Below are 18816 nucleotides of genomic sequence, written 5' to 3' on the forward strand. Positions count from 1 at the left end.
TTATTTGTTCCCACAATTTGTGCTGACTCTTCAGTAACCCAGAGAATGCAGATCATTATTCTCTTATGCTGCCTGTTGTAATACTGGCGTGGTCCAAACAAATGAAAAATAACTGCTCAGTAAGTACCATTTGGGGCCAATGGAAATGGACAACTGCAAGACAACCTGCAAAGGTTGACAACAGATACATTCTAGTGCAACAATTAGTGTTTGTATGTTTGTACTAATTTATTTCATGATCATTTTATTCATTCAACTAACAATTCCTACTATTCTGAGAATCAGTACAATGAAGCAAATGTTTATAGGGAAAAAAAAAAACAACCCAAACCACAAAAACCCCTTGTAGGCTCTTTTTAAAAGACAAACATTCTAGAAAAAAAGAAAGATTTTGTCTTGCCTACTTAGATTTGTCTTTTAGCTTTCAGTCATGCTCCTAAGCCTATGACACTAAGACATTTCATAAATACCTTTTGTTTATTTTCTCTTTTAATTTTACTAAAAGCAAGTACTTTGCATTCTCTTTTGTAATTAAAAATGACTCATGCTTTAAATAACATTTTTTTTCGTGCAAAATCCCTCTAGTTATAAAACCTCCTCTGAAATTATGCAGCTGGAAGCAGTTGTCAAATTTGGTACGCTATTATATATTGGTCTGCTTCTCCAGGGTTCTGCCCACTAACATAGATGTTTACATCATTAAACTGGGAAAGCAGAAACTGTAAAAGATAAGCTCATATTCAATACTATATGTTTTATAACCACAAAAATATATAAATATGTGATTCAACATAACAAAACTTTACTATAAGCACTTGGGAAAAATTATAGTAAAGCACACACTGAAATCTGAAGAGGAGTTACGAACAACTTGTTCAAGAACTGCCTCTTCACTCTGGAGTAATAGGATTCAGTATTTCTGGCACTAAGTTTTGTCAGGAATGCCATTTCATAGGGAATGAAGTACTATTCTCAAACAGGATGAATGTCAGTTTTTCCACCTCTTTAAACAAATGTGATGTGACCCACCTACTCCTGCTTCTTACCACACGCCTTCCGGGTTGTAAAAGTCAAAGCTAGAGTTCCAAAGCAGGGCCAAGGCAGATTGGTTGGGTGAATGTGTAGACAACTCTTGAGAATCAAATAGTAATTAAACTCCCTTCATGCTTCTTTCCACGCTTATGCACAGCATAATAAAACTACTGTTAAACAACAGTTAGAAAGCCCAAGGTATAAAGGTACTGTAGTGCATCATAGGGGGATTCCAAGTTAAAGAAGTGTTGTGAAATGAAAATACAGTCAGTTACGTATGTCTTATTTGTCAGCCCATATTGTAGCCAATAAGCTACACCCAATTTCATAATGTCTCTGAGCATATGAATGGGTGGACAGGAAGCCCATCAATGCAGCACGCTCACATTACGTTCCAGAACAGAGCTTGGCTGCTCCAAATTATGCTTTCATGGGTAGGTATTCAAAGCCTGCTTTAGAAAAGAGACACCCCCAGATACAATTTTAAAGATCAGGTTCAAATCCCAGGCAGGAAAATACTCTCTTATGGAGGAAAGGCATTATTCATTTTCTTAAAAGAGTGACTGAAAGAGGAAACTCCGGGGTTCAAATGTATAGGTTTATTCATGACTAAACTGACATACACAGAAATAGTCACTAACCAAACTAATAGGTAAATTGTCATCAACACTTGTAATTTTCACTACAATAATTGTTAGTGACTCATCCAAACATGAATGAATATTTGTATTCATTAAAATGAATAAAATTAATTATTCATACAAACACTAAGTAATCAATGTCAGAAATCACAGCCTCTCAATCCTTAACCTGACTGTAGAAGCTGTCCTGGAGGATGAGAGACCTTATTTTTAGGCATGCAGAGGGTGTCATGTAAGTGGAAATGGCTGTCCAACCACCCCCAGGAAGAACTTTTTTCTGCAGATCGTGGCTCCCAAAGGCTTTCACAGTATCCTGTTTTCAGAGTTCTGTCTTGTGTAAAGACAACCCTGGTTTGAGTGGAAGCCAAGACTGTCCTTGTAAAGATTAATTCCTTAATAAAATCAAGAGTGTGAATTATGCCTCATGACCGAGAAAGTGTTCCAATGAGTCCAGCACACAACACATACTGAATCTAGAAGAATGTTTTCAAAGAACAGCTCATCACAGAACACGTCATGCAAGTTTCCTTACACCTGAGTTGTGCTGTAAGGGTGCTTGCTGGAACTTTAAATAGTAAAACTGGCCCTTGTTTCATCTTGATGCTAGCAAATGAGCTGGGTACTTGTCTCACCTCCTCCAAAACAGGGGCATCCCATCCTCCATCTGACACACAAAACAAAAGTCAGAATTTGGATCAAGAGTTTTAGTGCTAAAGAGATCATAGAATCATAGAACTGTTTAGGTTAGAAAAGAACTTTGATCATCCAGTCCAACCCAGGACTGCCAAGCCCACCACTAAACCATGTCCCAAACTGCCACATCTACACGTCTTTTAAACACCTCCAGGGATGGTGACTCAACTACTTCCCTGGGCAGCCTGTTCCAATGCTTGACAACCCTCTCGGTGAAAAAACTTCCTAATATCCAACCTGAATTTCCCCTGGTGTAACTTGAGGCTGTTTCCTCTTGTTCTACTGCTTGCTATCTGGGAGAAGAGACTGACCCCCACCTTCCTACAACCTCCTGTCAGGTAGCTGTACAGAGCAATAAGGTCTCCCTGCACCTCCTCTTCTCCAGACTAAACACCCCCAGCTCCCTCAGCCGCTCCCCATCAGACTTGTGCTCCAGACGCTTCCCCAGCTCCGTTGCCCGTCTCTGGACACGCTCCAGCACCTCAGTGTCTGCCTTGCAGTGAGGGGCCCCCCCCTGAACACAGGGTTCCAGGTGCGGCCTCACCGGTGCCAGGTACAGGGGGGCGATCACTGCCCTCGTCCTGCTGGCCACAATATTTCTGATACAAGCCAGGATACCTTTGGCTGCCTTGGCCACCTGGGCACACTGCTGGCTCATGCTCAGCTGGCTGTTGACCAGAACTGCCAGGTCTCTTTCCACCAGGCAGCTTTCCAGTCGCTCTTCCCCAGCCTGTAGTGCTCCATGGGGTTGGTGTCACTCAAGTGCAGGACCCAGCACTGAGCCTTGTTGAACCTCATACAATTGGCCTTGGCCCATCGGCCCAGCCTGTCCAGACCCCCCTGCAGAGCCTTCCTGCCCTCAAGCAGGTCAACACTCCCCCAGCTTGGTGTTGTCTGCAAACTTACTGAGGGTGCGCTCGATCCCCTCATCCAGATCAATGATAAAGATATAAAGAGGCCCCAGCACTACTGAGCCCTGGGGAACACCACTTGTGACTGGCCACCAACTGGAGTTAACTCCATCCACCCCCAGCAGACTTCCCTAAAAAGTGGGCCCAGCCTGCATATTGGGCCTTCTTTTCCCTGCAGAAAGGAGTCTCCTGTGACAATGAGCTGTCTTTTTTTCTTTATGGAAGCAGTTTAGATGCAGGTTGTAGGCAGACTTAACCTTGGTGACAACTAAATGTTAGATGACCCATAATCTTCGTTATTGTTCAGTTCCACTTGCAGAGCCTTATATCTATTATACAAAGGCACTTGGGAAGGCGTCACAGAGGAGACGTGCCTGCTGTGCCAGGCAGGAACTTGTCACCATTGCCCCCTATCCCTTTAGTCACTATGTTTAGCCAGGCAGAGAGAGGATAGGGAATCCTCCGTACCATGCATCTTGCCTGCCTGTTGGGACTGTCTCAGGGAAGGTGGGGTGCAATTCCAGTAGTCTACCTCTCTCTCGCAGTCCCTGGTAGTCCTAACCTCCTCACCTCCTCCCAGGGCTCTGCCACTGAGCAGAGGAGTTCCTCTACATGTGCTTCCTAGTGCTGTCCAACTCTGCCACAAGAGTAGGGCACACCCTGCAACCTGGAAGGATATGGATGTGGATGGATATGGTAGAATCAAACAGACTGGGGAATTTGAGCCTGAAGCCCTTCAAACCATAGAAATCTGCAGTATGTGTTAGGAAAACACTTGTAAATATCAAAAGTAAGATCAAATTAACTGCAGAACTGTTGTGACTATTATTAAATATTTGGACTGTGGCATGCATAGCAGTCAACCAGCTCCTGGCTTGATTATATTAGACACTGTCTAAACATTTAATTAAAGACAGTCCCTGCCCCAAGGATATGTCAATTTCAAACATATGTTTATCTTTTACAAATCTGGTAATTATTTTTTGTGTATGACCATCACCACTGACCATTCTCCCACATGAATGAAAGGAAGAAAATTTTAATATGGTATATGAAATAAGTATATTTCAACATTTTGAAAAATGCCAGCGATATCCAAAGTTTAAGAGAAATGGAAGAAAATACTAGTATCCTTACACAGGTATAAACCAGACCATTTAAGACTCTTAGCACAGTACAGCTACAAATCCCTAAAGAAGGAAACATGCATAATATCCAAAGTATTCCAATTTGAAAGCATACTAGGTTGTTGCTTCCTGACCTAAAAGTTTGCTGTAAGATGTGGATCTTCACAGTAACAACAAAGTGAATGACCAGTTTGCTTCTCACTTAAAGATATTTTTCTGCTCCCTACAGGTTTTTAGAGGAGTTCCTTCCCTCAATGGTATGTATTTACCTTTTGGTCTTCTAGTCTACATGCTGTGCATTATACAAGTCTCTTAAGCAGCGACTTTGAAATACATCCCAACCCAATAAATTAACTCTGTTGCTTGGTAGTTCTGATGTTTTCTCCTTTAATGGTATATGAACTTGACAATTTTGTTTGTATTAGGGTAAACATTTTTTCCAGGAGACCCTCCAGCTTAAATAACTGCTCAATGCAAGTATATAACGATTTACTTCAAACGTATTTTATTTTGTGCTGCTACAGTTATTCCAAACAAGTACTTTCTGAAGTTCATCACAACTTTCATCAGAAAAGAGAATTTTAAAATGTTCCTAGGTTAAATATTTGGTGTAAAAGCTCAGCATCTAAGTCAGCTCTGTGTTTCTACCACTCAAAGCCATAGTAATAGGTAATTATGAGATTTGAAAGCACACTTGAAACACTGAAGATTTTGGAGATGGAGGTTTTTCAGTGCTATTTATCAAAGCTTGTTAGCAATGAGTTGACACACAATACCAGTTAATGGACAGCTTCAGTGACTTTTTTTCATTAAATTGTATTGGCAATTTATGTAAATGTAGAATTTTCTTTTGTTAATTTCCTTTAAGAGCAGAGACTTTTCTTAAGATATATGCCATTTGTTTGCTTATCCATTTAGATAGAAGCAGCTTACGTATGAAGCAACAGAAATAATCTTAAAACATTCAAGTGTTTTCCTTGAGTAACACTTCTAATAACTTGAAGAAAAAGATTTAGAAGCTATCTAAGTTGTTATTTTTTATTTTTATAATTCATTTTTATGTGACAGTTTGGAAAATCCTATCCTAGTCTCAGATGTTCCCTATAATAGAAGCTACAATTCTTACATTTGGGACTGATACATTTGATAAGCCAGGAAACATGACAGCATTTCTCCCAGTATATACAGTGGATCTTTTCCATGACACAGTGTATTTTCATAGAAAAGGTTGAATCAGAACATTCTTCCCCACATAGCACATTGATAGCCCATACTTTTCAGAATCAAATCAGATTCACCAAACTTCCATCTCTCCTCTAAGTATTAAAGTTTAGATTTTTGCATTTATATTTAAAGTTATGTTGATAATTTAATTTGCACTGGCCTCTAATCATATTCAACTCCTTTTTCAAATACACCTGTGAATCTATGTTTAGAAATGCACCGTTAGTTTCCATTTTCTATTTACATCTCACAATCAAAGATTAAAACCAATTTAGTTTACAGTCATATTTCTCCCTGAATTGGTAAAGGAGGCACCTGTTTTAGAAAATCCTTTGTCTGAAGCAGAACAAGATACATAGAGCAGGTCTCCTGCAGGGCAATAAGCACTGAGGATAAAGATGTTTCGGCTGTTGTGATCTACTTAATCTTGTTGATCAAGGGCTTTTCTTAAGTTCACAGCCAGATTTAAAGAACTGCTAACATGAAGTATTCTCAAAATGCAATTGATTGAAGTGACATATACTTCCCTTACAGACAATTCTGTCCAGAATTTTCAAAATGCATCATACTTAACTACCTGAACTGATATAATGGAAGTATTATACTAATTTTACAGAACAGTAATGAAGGCTGTTAGAAGACATAGTGTTTCAGTCAAGAGTGAATAAAAACCTGAATAACAACTTTGTGTTCAGTACTTTTTTAAAGTCCTGATCCAATTTACAATATAGTTGTATTTCTTCAAGTACAACTGAAGGAGTGATGTGTTGCAGTGAGGTGATGGAAAGGAGGAATAGGGGGCAAGGCATGAAAACCTTAGGCCAACGTTGCAATCAAAGGCTTTGTGTCGTAAAGCAAAAGCCTAAGGCACAGAAAAGGTTAAGATCCATAACTGAGTCATTGATACTTGCAAGAAACATGATCTAGAAAATATGGAAGAGACAGTCTGGCTTTTTTTTTTTTTTTTTCAGTTTTAGTTGTGCTTGAAACTGTAGTGTTTTATGAGATCAGCACCTATAAAACTTGAATTCTATTAACATTTGCAGGCTCTGTTTAATTAACTAGTATAAAGAATACACTGAGACTAGAGTCCCCAAAATCTACTCAATGGCTATGCCCGTTCACAGTTTCCATCCATTCCTAGATGTACATTCCTTCCCCTGTGCTGCCTCAAGCTACTAAACTGCTCTGAGTACCCACCCCCTCAATGAAAACAGCTTTGATATCTATGAAATGTATATAATTTTTAAAAAAATATTTCAGGAAAGATCTGCAAAACTGGTAACATTGGGATCTGTACTACAGATATTAATATAGTGTTCTAAAGTATTGTAGGTCATTGAACAAGAAGAATGTGGACAAGAAAACCTTGATTATATGGTTTTCTTAGACTTCTGAAAGGTACCTGATAAGGTCGCTCACTGAAGGCTTTTGAAACACTTAACTGCCGTAGTTTCCATATAAATAAATAATTGTTTAGACATATGAAATGAGGGCAACAATCAATGGGCCATGGAAGAGGAGTATCACGAGTAGAGCCCTGTGGGAATCTGTGTTGAAGTTCATGTTTTTTCAGTAGATTCAAAGGTGATTTGGAAGAGATGTTTAGTGATGATACCAAAGTTTTCTGATGATACTAAGTTTTTCCAGATGCCAAAGATAAGGGGTGACTCTGAAGAACTGCAGAAGGACTTTACAGTACAAATGACTGAGTAATAAAATGGCAGATGAAATTCAGTACTAATAAATGTTAAATATTAATAAATTAATAAATTCAGGAGAGAATAGTTCTAACTCAAACTTCAAAAGTGAGAGTTGTTAATTGCAGATTTCACTTTCCAAACACAGATGAGATTTATCTTTATTGAATGAGAAACACAGTTTCTCCTCATAGACAGGAATAATAAATAACCTAGTTTCTATACTGTTTGAAACTACCTGAAAATGACCAGTTTTGAGCAGAATCTAACATTCTAATTGCAATCACTTGTACTGGTTGATGGAGCCTACAGGGGAGAAATGCTTTGGTATTTAAGAATCAAGATGATCTAAAAAAAAAAAAGAAATCAGAGACCTTTGCTTTCTTTAAAAGCATTTTAAGCTTATAAACCCAATTTTTTAAAGGTAATTTTCAGTCTTTGATCTTAACAACCAAAACTGGTTCACAAGAGCCAGTGGTGAGGAAAACTGCAAATCCATTAACAGTTTAATTTACTTTTTATAGATCACAGATATCAATTTACAGGATTTAGAGAAAGAAAAAGACTACAGTACAGACAAACATACTTATTCTATAAAAATATTCCAGCATTCTGTGAAAGAAGGAAGTATTTAATGACTATTAAATGCTCTTAAATACAGTGAAGACATATGAGGAGAAATATAAATATAAATGTGCTAACTGATAGCAAAAGGTTCAACTGTATCTAAATGCAACTGTGACACTGATTTGACATTAAATGGGAATTAATTACACTGTTGTCCAAGCCAACAACTCACATTTTACATGCAAATAGAAAGTGGAGAATAAGAAAACAGAGATCAGTTTAATTTAGAAATTTATTAAACATTAAAAAGGACTCTGTAGGTGACACTGAGGGAGGACTGCTCTGTGCATTTCTCTGTATCTGAATCACAAAAAATCTGCTTCCCCTAATGAAAAATTTTCAATAAAGTTTGAGGTATCCTTGATCTGCTGTGTCACAGAAGGGATTTTTAACAGCATGGGAAAAGCCAGGAAAAGAAAAATGGAATCCAATGTTTCTTAGATAGAGATTATTCTTTTTGGACTCAATCAGAAGTGCCTGTTCTGCTGACTGCAACTGTGTAGAAACAACACTTCCATTTAAGTTACAATTTAAGTGCGAAGACATGAGCTTTATTGGCTTCTAGGCCTAAGTTCAGATTGCCTACGTGTCCATTTTAGGATTCACAGCACAGAACAGAAAAGATTCTGGTGAATGAGTGATCCAAGATTCTTAACTGTTTAATTTCATGTTATTTCCTTCATCAGCAAAGCTATGTCAAGATGTTCCTACTGATCATCTCTACTCACTTCAGCCTCTGTGCTATTGTGTGCTATTCCTACAATTGTGACAGTGTAGCTATAAATTACACCACTGAAATGACCTGATTTTAAAAGTAAATGCTACTCTGAAAATATTTTGGTTTTACTTTAGATTTGGTGGTTTGGTTTTTTTAATACATCTAGGTATGAGATTCACTGAGTTGCTGCATAAACAACTGCATTAGCAACAGTCAGTTGCAATGAACTGGAGCGTGGGGTCTGGAACGATTGGGTACTTTGTGTGTGAAAGGCTTGGAAACTCCTATAACTACACAGCCAGCAAAGAAAATGTCAATGGTATTGTGCTCACTGCCTTTGAAAGGAGAGGAGGCACATCCACACACTGTGTTACTCATAGAAATATCAGGTGAAAGTGTAAAAACCTCCTGCCCCCTCAGTGTTTGTGTCTGCAAGTGTGTCTCCTTTCGAATCTGGGGAACTCAGAACCTCAGAGTTGCAGAAGCCTAATGAAAGCAAGCAAAAGGGCTTACTGCTTTTCTGATCTGGCATTTGTTATGGAAAAATGTAATATTAAAAGCAGTAATTTTCCCAAAAATGAGCATCAAAAGGAATTTTACATTCCCATAGTGACCACACAAAGTTTAGAACAGGAATTTTCCATTGACAAGCACATGGTATAACAGGCATCTCTCACCCTCACACCCCTTTTTCTGGCTCTTCTTGGCTGACTGTAGGTAACGGTAGGCCACAAGTGAGTTTAAGATATATCAGTTCATCATTGAAAGACATGGTGGAGCCAGACAGATCCCTTTTTTCCCTAAAAATATGGGAACTCTCACGTGACCTACAGACAGCTTTGATCACCACCCCAAGGGTGTTTGCATTTTATCCTGCTTTCTGCCACTGATGCAGTTTGTGATGTAGGGCAAAATTAGCCTCCTTCTACCTCTTAACCTGTCTGCAATAGGAAAATAACGATATGGATCTTTCTGGCAAAGAAGATATTCTGCTGTGTGGTGTGCATCAGAACTTTCACAATTCCTCCACAAAGTACTTTGCTATTGGTCATGTATGTAAATCTATAAATCTTTGCTCTAGTTTAAATAACTCAAACAACGGTTTGCCTACACCTTCTGTGAAAGGGAGGAAAAGGTCTTAACTCCTTAAAGTATTCACATTCCCTGAGTTTGCATTTTTTTTTTATTTGTAGTTGGATTCCTTACAATTTTGACATATACAGGCAATTTGTTTTTCCATGCAATAGCTACATTTATAAAGTATTTTATCATGCTTTGCCACTGCACGGTACAATATATTTTGACTTTTTATTTTGAGAAATCAAAATATATTTTGAACATTTTTCTCTTTGAGAAGTCAGTGCCTCCAATCTGAGATTGTTTTTCTTCCTCTGGGTTTCCAAAAAAAAAGAATGCTTTTCAATGTGACAAACAACAGGAAGCAATTACTTTTCAACTAAATAGCATTCTTCCATACTATTTAGATTGCATATTAGGATTTTATGATAGAAACTGTACCTGTTAATTTCAATTGTCTATCTTTTGTTAGTCATTGCCTGTTTGCATAACCAGAAGAAAATCTGATTAAAGGATCTGGGCTTACAGTAACCCACAGATTCATCAAATAATCTAATTTTCATCTTTAATGATATAGTGTTCAAAAAGTGTGAACCTTAAGCAAGGACAGGAGGATAGATATATCCTTAATCATTAAAATGTAATACAGAATTCTAATTTTCAATTCAAAATGTTTTTAGAGAGCAGCTCTTTAATAACATTTTCCCTTGATGAACATGCAGGAGAGGAACTGCTTTTAAAAGCATTCTGTCTGTAGAGTAATTTTTCTGTATGGCTTTTATCCCTTTCCCCTCCATCACATATATTACCTTGCCTAACAATCAATTGATTCACACTTTCACAGTAGAAATATGGCAGTGGTCTAGAAGAAGACTGGTTAATCAGATAGAACTTACCCAGTGGGACACTTTAGAGACAGTAATATGTGTAAAACATTGCTGAGTTTATTGTGGATGCAGCTGAGTCATAGAAATGTATAGCTCTGACTACGCTCCTATATTACACAGTCATAGCAAATTTAAAAACTCTTAGAAGCATACACTTTCAGATTCCTTGAGATGGCAGTCTCTTTTTTAAATATTACTATGGCTTTAACTAGGAAGAAGCCTTTACCATTGATAATACTTAGACTTCACACATTAAATCCGATACAGAAGCTATTTTTAAATAAAAAAATAAGCACTCTACAATAAAATAAAGCAGAACCAACAATGAAATTTAGCTAGCAGATTCTTGAATGTGTTCCAGCATAATAAATTATTACTTGATTTAAAAGACTATATATCAATCCATATAAACATCCTTACCCAGCAGACTCTTTCTAATGCTAAAAGCTGTGTAACAGCTAAAGCTTCTAGGTAATTATTTCTAAGCTAGACTCTGGTCTCAGCAAGACTTTTAAATCCTAACTGAGTACCTGCTGTCATAAATTTGCAGTCTTTCCTGAAGAAATTATTTCAGCTTTCAAAAAAAATATAAATGATACCACTATAAATATGTTTGGGTGGTGTTGGAAATACAGATTTAACGAAATGACATGATTCCTCTCTTTTATGTTTCCCTTCTAGAGAGAAAAAAACTGTTACAGTTTCCATAACCTTTCACAAGTGTTACAGAGTAACCACTCTGAATAGTGTATATTCCGTGACATTTTAAAAATCCACAGTATGATAATGACTTTTTTAATGATACTTTTTAAATGGAGAATAAAATGAATGGAAAAAAAAAATACAATTCTGACCCTTCCAACCCTATTATTTCAGTATTATCAGGCTCCAAACTACATTCCCTTTCCTCTTTTCCAAAACTCCATTTGACTCTGTTCATTCTGTATCACAAATACAATGAGTCCATTTACTTCTGTATTAGCAAGGATGCTCAATCATCCTAGGAAAATATGACAAAATACCACAATTATACCACAACTGATCAACGATAAAATAGAAGCCAAGTTTAAAAAAATATGAACATCTATTAGTATAGCTATAGCATGCAGGCTTAAGAATCATAACACCTAACTAAAGAAGGATAGGATGATGATTCAGAATAATATCTTCTCAAGGTACTGATCTAAAGAAACAGAAAAGGGCAAAATAATGTATCTAAAGAACTAGATGTTTCAAGAAAAGACATTTTAGTTTTAGTGGTATTACACTTGGGGTTTTAGTGGCATTACACTTGTATTAAAATAGTTTATTACATTTCACATAACTTTTCTACAAAAATCTATGTTTGAATATATTAAAACTTCAGATTTAATATTTTTTTAAATGCCAAAATTTTACATACAGCATTAATTAGTCAGGCAGAACTCCCCATTTAGATAGTGTATGCATATGCAAAGTAATGAGAATCGTGATTAAAAGTGTATCTAGGGAATAAATATAAGACAACTATAGAATAAACAAAAGGACAAAAAAGAAACATAATTCCATAAGTTTCATCTGTCGATTTTCCCCATTATTTTAGATTATCTGATTTATACAGTAATGGATTTACCTAATAAATATACACAATCGGGTAAAAAAATGTCACTTCACTTTTCCAAAGACCAAGAGCCACATTGTAATAAGAAGAACATTAACCAGGCAGTCTGTTCTTCTGGATTACTGCACATACCAGGTGACTGAAGGCACAAGCCTTCTGGCTTTATACCTTACAATTAACTCACATTTGTAGTAACCTCCATAAATTTACAGCCTGTCACGTTTTATTGCTTAATTAGAAACTTGTCAAAAATCTACATTATATAAATGCAATTTTAGTTTGTGGGTTTTTTCCCCACATATTCACCTACTTTTTATTGGGATAATGAGCTGAGGAATGACAGGGAGAATCTTGTTTCCACCATGTTCCAGCATGTCATGGATTCCTTGACGAGCAAAAAACTCATATGGAAATCTCAATTCACAAAGCCCATCAAAAAACAAAGGCAAATAGTAATTATAGTCCAGGTTTTCAATCTCTACCTGAAAATACAAAATAAATAAACAAATAAATGCAATTTTTCAATACTAATACTACATGATCAGGCTGATCAGGTAAATCATGCCATCTACACAGGTATGTTTAGTAACTAGTCATTCATTTTGTATCACTGCAGAATATCATTAAGTCTCAAATATGGCCAGATATTGAAATCTGGAAGTAGTAGACCTAAATAAAAGAACGAAAATGAATATGCTCACATATATTTTCACTTTTTGATAAGTCAGTACCAGATTCTGATATTCTTGCTTATGTACCTTTCTTTGTAAGTTGCCCATAGGAATCAAAGCGGCAAATTTAAGAATAATATTCTGTTCATTTCAGAAAAATCTGATCTTTACATCTTCACTTGGATACTCAAAAGAACAAATAAAAGAAAAAAATCCTGCAGCAAATAAATATCCAGCATAGGACAAATACAAATATTTGTACAGAATTCTCAGCTTTCTAGAATATTGACCTAATTTTATTTCCTATTAATTTCAGGAGCAGAATTGTAAAGAAATTCCATGGGTCTCTACTGTGAAAAAAGGTAGAGTAATTAGGTATCTATTTCTATCAGGAATCTCCCTCCAATCCTAAAGTACAAAGTGTGCTAACCCTCCCAAGTATACAGACATTGTGAGGTATTTTGCACTCTATCCTAGTTTTCTTCCCTTCTCCTTCCTCTACCCATCAGCACTCTGATGTACACACGCTTCATGACAGACAGAGAGAACCAGAAGTTGTTTGCTTTCAGCCTGTCAAAGCTCTGATTACAGCGAAGAAGTGACTCAACAGCAAAACACTTTCTCTGCACTGAATATGATCCCCAAAATCACTTGGAGATCAACCCATCTCTTTAGGCATCCAATTCCATTGTTAAGACACTGCTTAGCTGCCATCTTATTTTTCCAGTAAGATTATATTTTGGAATTGGGTAGATGCTTCGTCCTTCACGCCTAACAAGTTTTTTTCACATAGACCAAGCTGAAGCTACACACATCCAAAAAAAAATTGTCAGGTTGAGCAAACAAATACCCAGCCTATGATTTGGGGCCAGTGATCACATTCTCACTTGAATTGTGGAAGAAAAGTCTGACATAAAGCAGCCAAGAACTGTACATGGGTTTTACACTTCTCGGGTAAATCCCATAGTCAGCAAGTGGCAGGCATACATTCTCTGTTTGCAACCATGATTCATTTTCCTGCCTGCTTGACTCTGAGCAGATCTGAATCCTGGCCTTGCTCATCTTAGCTACTGACTTGGTGGCTTGAATCTTTCATGTTGAAACCGATCCATCCATGGTAAATGAAAAATAATTAGAACAGATACTTGAAAGTAAGTCCTTTACATTTGCTCTGAGCATCTCACTATTGGCAGATGTAGTGCCAATTACGTACTTACATAGTCTCACATGCAGTGACTGTTAAATATCTTACAGAAGACTAAAAAGAACGATCGTGTTCACCTACGTGTGATGTTCACCTATGTGAATGAAATCAAGTCCCTGTAATGAACCATGCAGAAGAAGGAACAAATGAAACCCACATTTCCTACTTTTACAACACCATATATGATGCCTTCTCTGTAATTTTTGCTCATTGGCTTTTTGTTTCACAAGGAAACCACCTTTATTAGATGTCATTAGGGTCAATATCCCAGGGTCAATTAATGAGAAAGTTCAAAAGTAACTATACCAAGCAACCATGTATGAAGGTCTTTACAAAAAAGGAATCAGAAGACATTTAAATTCCTAAATTGATGGGGCTTGTATTTCTTGAGGACATTCAGCATGCTACAGCCAATACTTCTGAGATGGCAAAAGATGTCTGCCCCCAAAGTTACTGAGAACAGAAGACAGCAATAGAGAAACTACAAACTTCTGGTGACAAACCTGTCAGAGGCCAAGTTGTTCATTACAGCGAGAAACCTCTGTCAGGTAAGAAGAGGCCAGGCAGTCAAAGAATCAGAAAAAAAACCCAAGACCAAGAAGAAGCACTTTTTTTCCTGTTCTCTGTCAACAGAACAATAAGACATCCTTTAATATTTTTCTTAATTTTTAATTTGTAGTTTGTAAGTTTATCAGATTGCCTTCTTTGTTATTGAATGTTCTAGTTTCAGAAAATGAAAAACAAAACCTACAACAACTACTTGTGTCTGGGGAAACCTTTAGATGTGAAAGAGAGAGATACAATTAGTCATATGTGGGCTTTTTTTTAAACTGGGGTGGGCAGGTGTGTTTCACAAGTTAAAACACCTTTATTTTTTTTAGAGTCCATGCCTTACATGGGTTTTTCACAACTCTTTCAAAATTAAAAACTATTTTCATGGAAAAATATCCTTGATGGATACACATCCATGTTAGATTACTGTATTGAGGATTTCCAACTATTTTGCTTAAAACACATATAGTACAATCTCTCATTTATTTTCTCCCACTCTTCACTAATATCTCCTCCAACTCTATCTACTAGTTATCTTTCTTCTCAAAGATGTCATATTTCTGATAGTCTGAGCAATTTTTTCCAGCTGTTTTTTGCCCTTGAAATATGCCTTTTCTCTTTCAGATATAAAGAAAGCTTATGTGTTCAAAAGCTTCTCAATATTTTTCAGTGATAATCACTGGTCAATAAAATATATTACCTTTCTATACCAACTTTGTCTTACAGATACACATTACATAGACATAGGAGTGATATAATAACTTTAAGGTGAATATGATTCCTGGGTTTAAAAACAAATCTGATTTTTACAAATGGCACAAAAGCTTTATTATTATTTATCTCTACAAAATACAGGTATGACAAGCTGTAGATCACAAAGCATTTGTGTGTACTCCTCATTTCTGAATTAATTCCAAAGCCATAAGTGGTTGGCAACCGGCATGGCTCTGAAAAGGTCTCTGATTTCTAACTAGTTTCTTGAAGTGTCAGCTGTCCAAGCATACAGCCAATTTTAACTTAGCATTTTGTGCTCTGTAATAACTCCCACAATATGGAAGCCAGAAATATTTTGCCTTACATTCTATGGTGTGAAACCCTTTCCTTCTGTGTTTACTATTTAGCTTTTAAAAGTGGCTATTATGCAGCTGTTCAGAGAAAAATGTGTTTTTTCTGTTTACGCCCACAAAATTCTTTTGTTTTTCACATCCACCCACAAAAAATGCTGATAAAATCTCAGATTCCTGGCAAACCTTGTCCACATCTGACAATAAAGCTGAAGCTATGGATTTTAACAAGAAACCTCACAATAATTATTATGAACTTCTGTACTAGTGGGTTGTAAGTTGTAAGAATCCAGCTTCTGACTTTTCAGTAAATAGACCAACTAATAAAAATTTATATATTACTATAAAATATGATCACACACCAAAACCAACTGTACCATAATGAGTAAAATCTTCTGTTTCCTGAAACTTCCGTGTTACTTATGTATACTACAAGCTCTTTAGGTGAAAAAGAAACAATATACAGTTGGAAAATTGTTGTTTTATCAGTATGTATAACCAACGTACAAGATGGGAGGAAACTAACGGCAGTATCACAGTTAATTTGTCCAGCAGAAAATCTGTTCCTATGAAGCAGCTTCTAGTGAAAAGGAAGTCTCCTGAGATAATGAAAACCCAGATAAACAGTCCAGGTTGCAAACAGTAAAAAAAACATTTATGGTTAATCTGTCTGTTAGATGAAGCAAGCAAGCTATTTGAGAGAACTTAAGGTATAAAAGTTTGACAATAAGGATGTAATTGGCCTTCCTTAAATAATCATATTTAAAGTAATCTGGTAATCTGTAAGGCAAACCTGAGTTTTAGAAGATAGTGTTTAAGATAAGTAAACAACTTCATTCTTCATTTCATTTCACACAAGTGATTATATATGAAAGACGTCTTTCAGATGATTATCCACAAATTGGATTTGATCTCCTAGAAACACTATATCTGTTTATGTACTTTAACATGTTTATCTAAGGCATTACAATTAGGTATAGTAAAAGAAACTCTGGAATTGTTGGTTTGATAAGGACAAACAGGAGTTTTTGTAAGGATTGTAAAGATTTTGTAAGGATTCTTTGGTAAAATCATAGATCCTTTTAAGATTTGTTTTCCATTCTATAGAAGTTATTTCATCTCTGTTTTCTAAGTTAATGGAAAGAGAAAAGCATAAACAATCTTGAATAGTCTGTTTTGAAGTTCCCTTCTGATTTTTCTTACAAGATTTCTTTCAACCTTCTTTGAAGGTTTCTTTTTTTCTTCCAGTATCTTCTTCACATAGACAAGATGAAACCTGTGCATTTCACAGTTTTTGGTTTCTTGCTTTTTGTCTCTTGATTCATAATGGGATACTAGTTTTAATCTTCACTACAGAGCAAGTAATGCTCACTAGTATTTTCCAGACCTGATTAGATGGAGGTTTTAATATGGTAACTGCTTATGGTACTTATGGTTCAAAGCTCAATTCTGCTGTTGCATTTAGTCCCCACTGTATTTCACATTTCAGTACATACTGCATAGGCTCATAGTACAAAGATTCTCTATGGAAAGTTTTAGTCTAAATTATTATTCATGTCCTGTCAAAAAAAAAAAAAAGGAAGTTGTACCTATAGTTTGCATTCTGTGATGAAATGATACAATACTTATCTTAAGACAAGTGGAAGATTATCAAACTTGAAAAGAAACAGATAACAGCAAGGTAGAAACTAGATGAACACGCCAATAGAAACTTTTTAACTTGGTCAAACTGGCTTTAGAGCCTTTTTAGCATATTCTACAGATATTTAACTTCCCACAAGAAGTTAAACAACAAAAGAAAATATTTGCTTCTCATGGATAAATTAAAAGAAACAATAATAACAAATGTCTTTGGAGTCTTACTGTACTGGCTATATAAATTTAGCTCTGAAATATCGCTTCATGTAAAAAACCCTTCAAATATATAAATATTAGATAGCTAATAATTTTGAATTTACTGCATTCCCTATTACCTCCCTGTTAGTTACAAGAGTAATGCTGTCATCCAGAAAAATAGTTGAGAAAAGCTAGAAAGAGATATTGGTCTATTAAATTTTATATAGCAAGATATAATTCAGTTTTCCATAGTATTCTCTATATCTTGATGTCCTATTGCTCTTTTAAATTAAGTTGGAACACAGCAATATTTAAGTCTGAAAACACTGAAGAGGAGTATGATATGAAAAGGTTCCCAACTATGATGCACACCTTAAAGTAAGTGTAGTTCTAAACTGTCTTTCTCATTTTAGTGGCATATAATTGATAATCATTTTCTAACTATTACTCCTACTTGAACAGTGAGGTTCCTTCACGAATAGCTCCAGAATTAAGAAATACAACTGTTTATCCCTGCAGACTAACTGCCTCATTGGCCTCTCTCCCTTGTTTTTCCACTGCTTTCAGCTGATGCTGCTCTGCCTAATCCATGTGGATTCTTTTCACATGATGGGGAAACACTCACAGTAAAATGCATCTACTTACTTTTGGCTCATGCTTGATACATATGAATGAGAAGCATGACTGAAACACAAGTGATTTGATCAAAATTGCTTGGCAGGATGGTAAAACCAGTCTATTCGTAATCTACTGTAAGCAACAATGCTTAGAACTGGATGTGATCAAGGCCTCTGTGATGTTATTGAAAATCGAATACTCAAATTTATGTCATTACAGCAGACATACTGCACAGATATTATTTGGAGAACTATTGCTACTGGCAATGGTGATGGCCCTGCATATGATAACGAAAACATTTTCTTTTCAGTTGCCAGACCTGAAGCTGACAATCTAATCTTACTAGAGTTATTGAGGTGAGGAAAATTAATAGTCAACAAGAAAGTCGTATTACTCCCAAAATAACTAGAGGATGAATGGTTGGATGAGAAACGGGGGCAAGGAGAAGGAAGATATAAATTTGTGTAAACCCCTCCCCAGCTAGAGAGATGGTAAAACACCAACCTGAAATCATCCCTTCCTATACATGCAACCTAAGAATTATTTTTTATTTAGGAAATAGAATCTCAGCTACACGTATGGATCTCTAATAGTCTGAAGCTATGCCATCCAGAAGGTAATCTAGGCCATTTCT

General features: G+C 36.2%; 1 protein-coding gene across 3 annotated transcripts in view; it reads right to left on the reverse strand.

Moving 5' to 3' along the window:
* PACRG (parkin coregulated) overlaps positions 1 to 18816 on the reverse strand; it is a 250937-nt gene that overhangs the window by 96311 nt on the left and 135810 nt on the right. For all 3 annotated transcript variants that reach the window (XM_055714149.1, XM_055714147.1, XM_055714150.1), the window contains exon 4: positions 12548 to 12719. In XM_055714149.1, the coding sequence (XP_055570124.1) occupies positions 12548 to 12719 (172 nt within the window). The remainder of the gene's footprint in view (positions 1 to 12547; positions 12720 to 18816) is intronic.

This window comes from Falco cherrug, chromosome 6 (assembly GCF_023634085.1).
Source record: "Falco cherrug isolate bFalChe1 chromosome 6, bFalChe1.pri, whole genome shotgun sequence".
Lineage (NCBI taxonomy): Eukaryota > Metazoa > Chordata > Aves > Falconiformes > Falconidae > Falco > Falco cherrug.